Here is a 12,546-nt window from a genome sequence, read left to right as displayed (position 1 = left end):
TATCCAATTGTTTAAAGCTTCTTACACTCAAAATGTTTTCTATTTTCTAAAACTTCACAACTTTTTTATCTACTTTTGTGGATTTATAATTTCTTTAATCAACACAGCACACATTTTTGATATCGCCATAACATCTAAATGATATTAGAACCCCCCCCACATAAATCAAATACCCAAGTCTATGTTTGAGAAACTTGCCAAAGATTTTTCTCTTCTAAGTAGTTGTTCCAATTATACAAACACCTATTTCATCCTTGTATGAAATATTGTTCACATCATGGGTTATTCTAGCTCCACATGCCCTTGATCCTGTTTATCAACTCTTCTACTCTGACCTCAGAATTTTGCTAAGTTTTCCTATTCTGCAAATCTGGTTCTCTTCCCTTTTCTATACATGTTACATTAATTTCTGCTCCAGAAAGTTGAATCCCTACATAGTCTTGCCATTAATTGAACCACACACTTCACAGCAAGCCACTGTATAACATAATTACTGTGTAACCAATAATGGCAACTCAAGGTAAGTTATTGCTAAATATGTTTCTTTATACTGTTCAGTGCTTGAATCTCTCTGTCCAATAAATTTTCCATATAAGTGCAAACTGCCCCATTTTAAGAGACAGTTTTCCGGCATTTTAAAACACATTATTATCCTTTTTTCTTTCATTTTCTCCTGCCCATTTTTTAATGTTTCATTTGAACCCTAGCCTTGGTGAGTTTCATTTATGACTGGAGCCAGGTGTGTATGTGTGTGTGTGTGTGTGTGTGTGTGTCTGTAGAAGAATCTCCAAAAGTGGATTGAAATGGTGGTGTAAGGAAAGAAGAATTTATGTGTTACTAAACTTGCTGTGCACAAGAAAACAAAATGAAATATTTCAATGAATTTTACTGCAAAGGAACAAAGATACTTGAGTTAAATTGAATTGAGTTGTACAAAGATATAGGTAATCTGAAAGATCCTGGAAAATTATGACAACATATACTGAAACGACAAGCATTGGCTCAAAGAGATGCTGTGCACATAACTTCACTGTGGATGTTCTTTGGACAGCAAATGAAGCACCTCTAAGAGAGTACAGACCATAATATTATCATGACTCCTGCACAAGACCTTGAAGAAAATTTTCGAAAACTATTAGAGGAAGTTACTGTGTCATGACTGATATAAGTGCAGTTAGTAATTCTATATGAATTGAATGGTTTATTCGTATTTTTAGTTTTTTATCACAGGATAGTGGTTAAGGGCCTCACATATTGAGAAAGCAACATTCAAGAGTATGACACTGGGGATAATGCCACATTCAGCACTTTGTTCAATTATCGTTATTTTTGAAAATTGATTGCACTACGTAGAGAACTACGAGAATAACCATATTTATGTATTTATATTTATTGTACTTTGTCGCTGTCTCCCACGTTAGCGAGGTAACGCAAGAAAACAGATGAAAGAACTGCCCAACCCACCCACATACACATGTGTATACATAAATGCCCACACACGCACATATACATACCTATACATTTCAACCTATGCATACACAGACATTTATTTATATTTGTTATACTTTGTCGCTGTCTCCCAGCATTAGCGAAGTAGCACAAGGAAACAGAAGAAAGAATCGCCCAACCCACACACATACACATGTATATACATACATGTCCACACATGCACATATACATACCTATACATCTCAATTTATACATATATATACACACACAGACATATACATATATACACATGTACATAATTCATACTGTCTTCCCTTATTCATTCCTATCGCCACCCCACCACACATGAAATAACAACCCTCTCCCCCCTCATGTGTGCGAGGTAGCGTTAGGAAAAGACAACAAAGGCCACATTCGTTCGCACTTAGTCTCTAGCTGTCATGTATAATGAACCGAAATTACAGCTCCCTTTCCACATCCAGGCCCCACAGAACTTTCTGTGGTTTACCCCAGATGCTTCGCATGCCCTGGTTCAGTCCATTGACAGCATGTCGACCCTGGTATACCACATCATTCCAATTCACTCTATTCCTTGCTCGCCTTTCACCCTCCTGCATGTTCAGGCCCCATTCACTCAAAATCTTTTTCACTCCATATTTCCACCTCCAGTTTGGTCTCCCACTTCTCCTCATTCCCTCCACCTCGGACTTATATATCCTCTTTGTCAATCTTTCCTCACTCATTCTCTCCATGTGACCAAACCATTTCAAAACACCCTCTTCTGCTCTCTCAACCACACTCTTTTTATTTCCACACATCTCTCTTACCCTTTCATTACTTACTCGATCAAACCACCTCACAACACGTATTGTTCTCAAACATCTCATTTCCAGCACATCCACCTTCATCCGCATAACTATCTATAGCCCATGCCTTGCAACCATATATCATTGTTGGAACCACTATTCCTTCAAACATACCCATTTTTGCTTTCCAAGATAACGTTCTCGACTTCCACACATTCTTCAACGCTCCCAGAACTTTTGCCCCCTCCCCCACCCTATGATTCACTTCCGCTTCCATGGTTCCATCTGCTGCCAAATCCACTCCCAGATATCTAAAACACTTCACCTCCTCCAGTTTTTCTCCATTCAAACTTACCTCCCAATTGACTTGTCCCTCAACCCTACTGTACCTAATAACCTTACTCTTTTTCACATTTACTATCAGCTTTCTCCTTTCACACACTTTACCAAACTCAGTCGCCAGCTTCTGCAGTTTCTCACCCGAATCAGCCACTAGCGCTGTATCATCAGCGAACAACAACTGACTCACTTCAAAAGCTCTCTCATCCACAACAGACAGCATACTTGCCCCTCTTTCCAAAACTCTTGCATTCACCTCCCTAACAACCCCATCCATAAACAAACATATATGTAAAGTGTGTGAAAGAAGAAAGTTAAGAGTAAATGTGAATAAGAGCAAGGTTATTAGGTACAGTAGGGTTGAGGGTCAAGTCAATTGGGAGGTAAGTTTGAATGGAGAAAAACTGGAGGAAGTAAAGTGTTTTAGATATCTGGGAGTGGATCTGGCAGCAGATGGAACCATGGAAGCGGAAGTGAATCATAGGGTGGGGGAGGGGGCGAAAATCCTGGGAGCATTGAAGAATGTGTGGAAGTCGAGAACATTATCTCGGAAAGCAAAAATTGGTATGTTTGAAGGAATAGTGGTTCCAACAATGTTGTATTGTTGCGAGGCGTGGGCTGTGGATACAGTTGTGCGCAGGAGGGTGGATGTGCTGGAAATGAGATGTTTGAGGACAATATGTGGTGTGAGGTGGTTTGATCGAGTAAGTAATGTAAGGGTAAGAGAGATGTGTGGAAATAAAAAGAGCGTGGTTGAGAGAGCAGAAGAGGGTGTTTTGAAATGGTTTGGGCACATGGAGAGAATGAGTGAGGAAGATTGACCAAGAGGATATATGTGTCGGAGGTGGAGGGAACAAGAAGTGAGAGACCAAATTGGAGGTGGAAAGATGGAGTGAAAAAGATTTTGAGTGATCGGGGCCTGAACATGCAGGAGGGTGAAAGGCGGGCAAGGAATAGAGTGAATTGGATCAATGTGGTATACCGGGGTTGACGTGCTGTCAGTGGATTGAATCAGGGCATGTGAAGCATCTGGGGTAAACCATGGAAAGTTGTGTGGAGCCTGGATGTGGAAAGGGTGCTGTGGTTTCGGGCATTATTGCATGACAGCTGGAGACTGAGTGTGAACGAATGGGGCCTTTGTTTTCTTTTCCTAGCGCTACCTCGCACACGTGAGGGGGGAGGGGGATGGTATTCCATGTGTGGCGAGGTGGCGATGGGAATGAATAAAGGCAGACAGTGTGAATTGTGTGCATGGGTATATATGTATGTGTCTGTGTGTGTATATGTATGTGTACATTGAGATGTATAGGTATGTATATTTGCGTGTGTGGACGTGTGTGTATATACATGTGTATGGGGGTGGGTTGGGCCATTTCTTTCGTCTGTTTCCTTGCGCTACCTCGCAAACACGGGAGACAGCGACAAAGCAAAAAAAAAAAAACCCAACCCACCCTCATATACATGTATATACATACACGTCCACACACGCAAATATACATACCTATACATCTTAATGTCCACATGTATATATTATTTTTTTTTATTATACTTTGTCGCTGTCTCCCGCGTTTGCGAGGTAGCGCAAGGAAACAGACGAAAGAAATGGCCCCCCCCCATACACATGTATATACATACGTCCACACACGCAAATATACACACCTACACAGCTTTCCATGGTTTACCCCAGACGCTTCACATGCCTTGATTCAATCCACTGACAGCACGTCAACCCCAGTATACCACATCGCTCCAATTCACTCTATTCCTTGCCCTCCTTTCACCCTCCTGCATGTTCAGGCCCCGATCACACAAAATCTTTTTCACTCCATCTTTCCACCTCCAATTTGGTCTCCCTCTTCTCCTCGTTCCCTCCACCTCCGACACATATATCCTCTTGGTCAATCTTTCCTCACTCATCCTCTCCATGTGCCCAAACCACTTCAAAACACCCTCTTCTGCTCTCTCAACCACGCTCTTTTTATTTCCACACATCTCTCTTACCCTTACGTTACTCACTCGATCAAACCACCTCACACCACACATTGTCCTCAAACATCTCGTTTCCAGCACATCCATCCTCCTGCGCACAACTCTATCCATAGCCCACGCCTCGCAACCATACAACATTGTTGGAACCACTATTCCTTCAAACATACCCATTTTTGCTTTCCGAGATAATGTTCTCGACTTCCACACATTCTTCAAGGCCCCCAGAATTTTCGCCCCCTCCCCCACCCTATGATCCACTTCCGCTTCCATGGTTCCATCCGCTGCCAGATCCACTCCCAGATATCTAAAACACTTCACTTCCTCCAGTTTTTCTCCATTCAAACTCACCTCCCAATTGACTTGACCCTCAACCCTACTGTACCTAATAACCTTGCTCTTATTCACATTTACTCTTAACTTTCTTCTTCCACACACTTTACCAAACTCAGTCACCAGCTTCTGCAGTTTCTCACATGAATCAGCCACCAGCGCTGTATCATCAGCGAACAACAACTGACTCACTTCCCAAGCTCTCTCATCCCCAACAGACTTCATACTTGCCCCTCTTTCCAAAACTCTTGCATTTACCTCCCTAACAACCCCATCCATAAACAAATTAAACAACCATGTATATATATACACATATATATATGTTCAGGCCCCGATCGCCCAAAATCTTTTTCACTCCATCCTTCCACCTCCAATTTGGTCTCCCACTTTTCCTCGTTCCCTCCACCTCTGACACATATATCCTCTTTGTCAATCCTTCCTCACTCATTCTTTCCATGTGACCAAACCATTTCAATACACCCTCTTCTGCTCTCTCAACCAAACTCTTTTTATTATCACACATCTCTTTTACCCTTTCATTACTTACTCAATCAAACCACCTCACACCACGTATTATCCTCAAACATCTCATTTCCAACACATCCACCCTCCTCTGCACAACCCTATATATAGCCCATGCCTCACAACCATATAACATTGTTGGAAACCACTATTCTTTCAGACATACTAATTTTTGCTCCGAGATAATGTTCTCACCTTCCACACATTCTTCAATGTTCCCAGCGCCTTCCCCCCTAACCCACCCTGTGACTCACTTCTGCTTCCATGGTTCCATCCCCTGCCAAATCCACTCCCAGATATCTAAAACACTTCCTCCAGTTTTTCTCCATTCAGACTTACCTCCCAATTAACTTATCCCTCAACCCTACTGAACCCAATAACCTTGCTCTTATTCACATTTACTCTCAGCTTTCTTCTTTCACACACTTTACCAAACTCAGTCACCAACTTATGCAGTTTCTTACCTGAATCAGCCACCAGCGCTGTATCATCAGCGAACAACAGCTGACTCACTTCCTAAGCCCTATCATCCACACAACAGACTGCATACTTGCCCCTCTCTCCAAAACTCTTGCATTCACCTCCCTGACAATCCAATCCATAAACAAATTAAACAACAATGGAGACATATGCACCCCTGCCACAAACCACCATTCACTGGGAACCAATTGCTTTCCTCTCTTCCTACTCGTACACATGCCCTACATCCGTGATGAAAACTTTTCCCTGCTTCTTGCAACTTACCTCCCACCATATTCTTACCTCCATATTCTCTTAATACCTTCCACAGAGCATCTCTTATCAACTCTATCATATTCCTTCTTCAGATCCATAAATGCTACATACAAATCCATCTGTTTTCTAAGTATTTCTCATACATTCTCCAAAGCAAACACCTGATCTACACATCCTCTGCCACTTCTGAAACCACACTGCTCCTCCCCAATCTGATGCTTTGTACATGCCTTGACCCTCTCAGTCAGTACCCTCCCATATAATTTTCCAGGAACACTCAACAAACTTATACCTCTGTAATTTGAACACTCACCTTTATCCCATTTGCCTTTGTACAGTGGCACTATGCATGCATTCTGCCAATCACCAGGCACTTCACCATGAACCTTACATACATTGAGTATCCTCATCAACCAGTCAACAACACAGTCATCCCCTTTTTTAATAAATTTCACTGCAGTACCATCCAAACCTGCTGCCTTGCCAGCTTTCATCTTATGCAAAGCTCTCACTACCTCTTCTCTGTTTACCAAATCATTCTCCCTTACCCTCTCACTTTGCACACCACCTCAACCAAAACACCCTATATCTGCCACTCTTATCATCAAACACATCCAACAAATCTTCGAAATACTCACTCCATATCCCACTCACTTCACCACTACTCATTATTACCTCTCCATTTGCCCCCATCATCGATGTTCCCATTTGTTCTCTTGTCTTACGCACTTAATTTACCTCCATCTAAAACATCTTTTTATTCTCCCTGAGATTTAATGATACTCTCTCACCCCAACTCTCATTTGCCCTCTTTTTCACATCTTGCACCTTTGTCTTGACCTCTTTGTTCTTTCTTTTATACATCCCCCAGTCGTTTGTACTATTTCCCTGCAAAAATTGTCCAAATGCCTCTCTCTTCTCTTTCACTAATCATATTTATATGTAGCTAATTTGATTGTTTACCTAATGAGAAACTTTGTCAGGGTTGTGATATATTAGTTGCATAAGATATTGAGTGATTGAAGTTTAAGAAAATTTTCTTTGTGCTAATTGACATGTAGATTAGAATTGGAGTACTTATTACATTTTCTTGATTTCTGAATTTTTGTTTGTGTACTATTGATGAATTAGTTTCAGGAACTGCAATCATCAATATTAATTTAGTTTTAAAAATCAGGTTTATAATGTTTAGGTCGATTGATTTAGAAAAAACAATACTTTCTACATTCTTTCATTCCAAACAGCAAAGGTTACACAGGATTTAGTTAACCATGTGAAGATTTTGAACTTTGCATTGCTCATTGTTTCATGTATCTTTTCTTGATGGCCAATAAAGTATTGCAGTTACATTTTGGAAATAGACTTTACTTTTTTATGTGCTAGCTGAATAGTAATTAATCTATCATAGTCTGAACTGATTATTACAGGCAACTCAGAAAATATTTCTGTTTAATTATTTTTGTTTTCTTCAAGGTGTCACCCTTGTTGTGTCTCCGCTGGTGTCATTGATGGAAGATCAGTTAATGGGTCTCAAGGCAAGGGGAATCCAAGCTAAGATGCTTTGTGCTGCATCCACAAAGGAAGAAGTTAATGATGTCCATTTTGTATGAATCATGGAGGGTATAATTTTTTGCTTTTATAAGTGATAGAGGATCAGACTACTTGATGTAAACCAAAAAAAAAAAAATTATTTTAGCATGGAGAAAACCTTTCTGAATGTTATATAAGTATATAGCCAAAGGTTTCAATTTGAATATAAGGTAAGTCAAGTTTTCTCCTTAAAGTAAGTCACAGATATCTTAAAAGTTGTACCTTCTGTTTAAACTGCATGATTTACTTACATATCTCATGTGAGATAGGAGCAATGAGCTTGGAGAAGAGATATGGAAGAAGAAATACGGGGAAAGATTGAGTGTAGTATGACAGAAGGATAAGAGTAAACGAAACTAGGAAGAAGTTAGTGATGCCTGTTTTGTATGAATCATGGTGGGTATAATTTTTTGCTTTTATAAGTGATAGAGGATCAGACTACTTGATGTACACCAAAAAAACTTTTTAGCATAGAGAAAACCTTTGTGAATGTTATATAAGTATATATTCATAGGTTTCGATTTGGATATGAGGTAGGTCAAACTGCATGATTTACTTACATATCTCTTGTGAGATAAGGGCAGTGAGCTTGGAGAAGAGATATGGAAGAAGAAGTACTGGAAAAGATTGAGTGTAGTATGACAGAAGGATAAGAGTAAACGAAACTAGGGGATGAGGAATGAGATATATTTAGGGATGCATTGCTGGCATTTGCAAGAGATGTGTGTAGCATGCAGGAGGTGGGCAGGTGAGAAAGGATAGTGATTGGTAGATTGATAGAGAAAGTTTTTTAGTAAAAGAAAAAGAGAAAGGTGTATGGTTTGCAGGGAAGGAGTGTGAATGATTTAGATATGTACAAAGGCAGACAGCAGGAGATTGAGAGGAAGGTACAGGGACTGAAAAAGAAAGCAAATGTCATTTGGAGTGAGCGAGTATCAGCAGACTTCAGGGAGAGTTGAATGTTTTGGAAGGACGTTAATAGTGTAAGAAAAAAGAACGTTTTTTTACATATTTGATTACTTTTTCTGCTTTAGTGGGGCAGCGCCAGGAACAAAGAAAGGCCGCATCTGCTATCCATTCTTGAGTTGTCATGTGTAATGCACTGAAACCACAGCTCCCTATCCACATCCAGCCCCACAGACTTTTCCATTGTTTACCCCAGACGTTTCACATGCCCTGGTTCAGTTCATTGACAAGTTGTTGACCTCAGTATACCACATCATTCCAATTTACTTTATTCCATGCATGCCTCTCAGCCTCCTGCATGGTCAGGCCCTGATCACTCAAAATCTTTTTCAGTCCATCCTTACTCCTCTAATTTGGTCTCCTGCTTCTCCTTGTTCCCTCCACCTCTGATATATATCCTCTTTGTCAATCTTTCCTTATTCATTCTCTCCATGTGTCCAAACCATTCCAACACACCCTCATTGGCTCTCTGAACCATACTCTTTTTATTTCCACTCATCTCTCTTACCATTTCATTACTTACTCGATCAAACCACCTCACGCCACATATTGTCCTGAAACATTTCATTTCCCACACATCCACCCTTCTCCGTACAACCCTATTTGTCGCCCATGCCTTGCAACCATATAACATTGTTAGAACTACTATACCTTCAGACATACCCAATTTTGCTCTCCGAGATAATGTCCTCTCCCTCCATACATTCTTCATCACTCCCAGAACCTTTGCCCCCTTCCCCACCCTGTGACTCACTTCCACTTCCATGGTTCTATCTGCTGCTAAGTCCACTATCAGATATCTAAAATGCTTCACTTCCTCCAATTTTTCTACATTCAAGCTTACATCCCAATTAACTTGTCCCTCAACCGTACTGAACGTAATAACCTTGCTCCTATTTACATTTACTATCAACTTTCCCCTTTCACACACTTCTCCAAACTTGGTCACCTATCCCTGGGGATTTGGGGCCAAATGAGGACATTCCTTCTAAGGCCCAGTCTTTTGTACTTAACGCTACCTCACTAATGCGGGAAATGGCAAATATGTATGAAAAAAAATGTATTTGTATATGTGTATATATTGAGAGAGTATCGTTGAATTTTAGGAAGAATAAAAAGATGTTTTTGAAGGAGGTAAATAAAGTGCGTAAGACAAGAGAACCAATGGGAACATCAGCGAAGGGGGCAAATGGGGAGGTGATAACAAGTAGTGGTGAAGTGAGGAGATGGAGTGAGTATTTTGAAGGTTTGTTTAATGTGTTTGATGATAGAGTGGTAGATATAGTGTGTTTTGGTCGAGGTGGTGTGCGAAGTGAGAGGGTCAGTGAGAATGGTTTGGGAAACAGAGGAGAGGTAGTGAAAGCATTGCGGAAGATGAAAGCCGGCAAGGCAGCGGGTGTGGATGGCATTGCAGTGGAATTTATTAAAGAAGGGGATGACTGTGTTGTTGACTGGTTGGTAAGGATATTCATTGTATGTATGGATCATGGTGAAGTGCCTGTGGAATGGCACAATAGTGCCATTGTACAAAGGTAAAGAGGATAAAGGTGAGTGTGGATAGGGAGCTGTGGTTTTGGTGCATTATACATGACAGGTAGAGACTGAGTGTGAATGAATGTGGTCTTTTTGTCTGTATTCCTGGCGCTGCCTCGCTGAAGCAGGAGATAGTGATGCTGTTTTCATGTGGGGCAGTGTAGTGACAGGAATGGATGAAGGCAAGCAAGTATGAATATGTACTTGTATATGTATGTATGTGTTGATATGTATATGTATGCATATGTGCGTATATGGATGTTTATGTATGCATATGTGTATATGAAAGGGTACTGACTGTGAGGGTCAAGGCGTGTACAAAGCATCAGGTTGGGGAAGAGCAGTGTGGTTTAAGAAGTGGTAGAGGATGTGTGGATCAGGTGCTTGCTTTGAAGAATGTATGTGAGAAATACTTAGAAAAACACAAAGATTTATATGTAGCATTTATGGATCTGGAGAAGGCATATGATAGAGTTGATAGAGATGCTCTGTGGAAGGTATTAAGAGTATATGGTGTGGGAAGTAAGTTGCTAGAAGCAGTGAAAAGTTTTTATCGAGGATGTAAGGCATGTGTACAAGTAGGAAGAGAGGAAAGTGATTGGTTCCCAGTGAATATCGATTTTCAGCAGGGGTGTGTGATGTCTCCCTGGTTTTTTAAAGAGTTTATGGCCCCGGGAGCGGGGGGCCAGAAATCCTCCCCTCCTTGTATTAACTTTCTAAAATGGGAAACAGATGAAGGAGTCACGCGGGGAGTGCTCATCCTCCTCGAAGGCTCAGAGTGGGGTGCCTAAATGTGTGTGGATGTAACCAAGATGTGAAAAAAGGAGAGATAGGTAGTATGTTTGAGGAAAGGAACCTGGATGTTTTGGCTCTGAGTGAAACAAAGCTCAAGGGTAAAGGGGAAGAGTGGTTTGGGAATGTCTGGGGAGTAAAGTCAGGGGTTAGTGAGAGGACAAGAGCAAGGGAAGGAGTAGCAATACTCCTGAAACAGGAGTTGTGGGAGTATGTGATAGAGTGTAAGAAAGTAAATTCTCGATTAATATGGGTAAAACTGAAAGTTGATGGAGAGAGATGGGTGATTATTGGTGCATATGCACCTGGGCATGAGAAGAAAGATCAAGAGAGGCAAGTGTTTTGGGAGCAGCTGAATGAGTGTGTTAGTGGTTTTGATGCACGAGACCGGGTTATAGTGATGGGTGATTTGAATGCAAAGGTGAGTAATGTGGCAGTTGAGGGAATAATTGGTATACATGGGGTGTTCAGTGTTGTAAATGGAAATGGTGAAGAGCTTGTAGATTTATGTGCTGAAAAAGGACTGATTATTGGGAACACCTGGTTTAAAAAGCGAGATATACATAAGTATACTTATGTAAGAAGGAGAGATGGCCAGAGAGCGTTATTGGATTACGTGTTAATTGACAGGCGTGCGAAAGAGAGACTTTTGGATGTTAATGTGCTGAGAGGTGCAACTGGAGGGATGTCTGATCATTATCTTGTGGAGGCTAAGGTGAAGATTTGTATGGGTTTTCAGAAAAGAAGAGTGAATGTTGGGGTGAAGAGGGTGGTGAGAGTAAGTGAGCTTGAGAAGGAGACCTGTGTGAGGAAGTACCAGGAGAGACTGAGTACAGAATGGAAAAAGGTGAGAACAATGGAAGCAAGGGGAGTGGGGGAGGAATGGGATGTATTTAGGGAATCAGTGATGGATTGTGCAAAAGATGCTTGTGGCATGAGAAGAGTGGGAGGTGGGTTGATTAGAAAGGGTAGTGAGTGGTGGGATGAAGAAGTAAGAGTATTAGTGAAAGAGAAGAGAGAGGCATTTGGACGATTTTTGCAGGGAAAAAATGCAATTGAGTGGGAGATGTATAAAAGAAAGAGACAGGAGGTCAAGAGAAAGGTGCAAGAGGTGAAAAAAAGGGCAAATGAGAGTTGGGGTGAGAGAGTATCATTAAATTTTAGGGAGAATAAAAAGATGTTCTGGAAGGAGGTAAATAAAGTGCGTAAGACAAGGGAGCAAATGGGAACTTCAGTGAAGGGCGCAAATGGGAAGGTGATAACAAGTAGTGGTGATGTGAGAAGGAGATGGAGTGAGTATTTTGAAGGTTTGCTGAATGTGTTTGATGATAGAGTGGCAGATATAGGGTGTTTTGGTCGAGGTGGTGTGCAAAGTGAGAGGGTTAGGGAAAATGATTTGGTAAACAGAGAAGAGGTAGTGAAAGCTTTGCGGAAGATGAAAGCCGGCAAGGCAGCAGGTTTGGATCGTATTGCAGTGGAATTTATTAAAAATGGG

At 41.1% G+C, this 12,546-nt stretch overlaps 1 protein-coding gene across 5 annotated transcripts in view; it reads left to right on the top strand.

Annotated features, from left to right (window-relative positions):
* LOC139756535 (ATP-dependent DNA helicase Q1-like) overlaps positions 1-12,546 on the top strand; it is a 111,616-nt gene that overhangs the window by 14,807 nt on the left and 84,263 nt on the right. For 3 of the 5 annotated variants that reach the window (XM_071676082.1, XM_071676078.1, XM_071676079.1), the window contains exon 4: positions 7,644-7,774. In XM_071676082.1, the coding sequence (XP_071532183.1) occupies positions 7,644-7,774 (131 nt within the window). The remainder of the gene's footprint in view (positions 1-7,643; positions 7,775-12,546) is intronic. The other 2 variants (XM_071676080.1, XM_071676081.1) reach the window with 1 other exon arrangement.

The sequence above is a fragment of the Panulirus ornatus genome, chromosome 22 (genome assembly GCF_036320965.1).
Source record: "Panulirus ornatus isolate Po-2019 chromosome 22, ASM3632096v1, whole genome shotgun sequence".
Taxonomy (NCBI): Eukaryota; Metazoa; Arthropoda; class Malacostraca; order Decapoda; family Palinuridae; genus Panulirus; species Panulirus ornatus.
The sequence above is the reverse complement of the archived record's forward strand: the minus strand, read 5'-3'. Positions and strand labels throughout refer to the sequence as shown.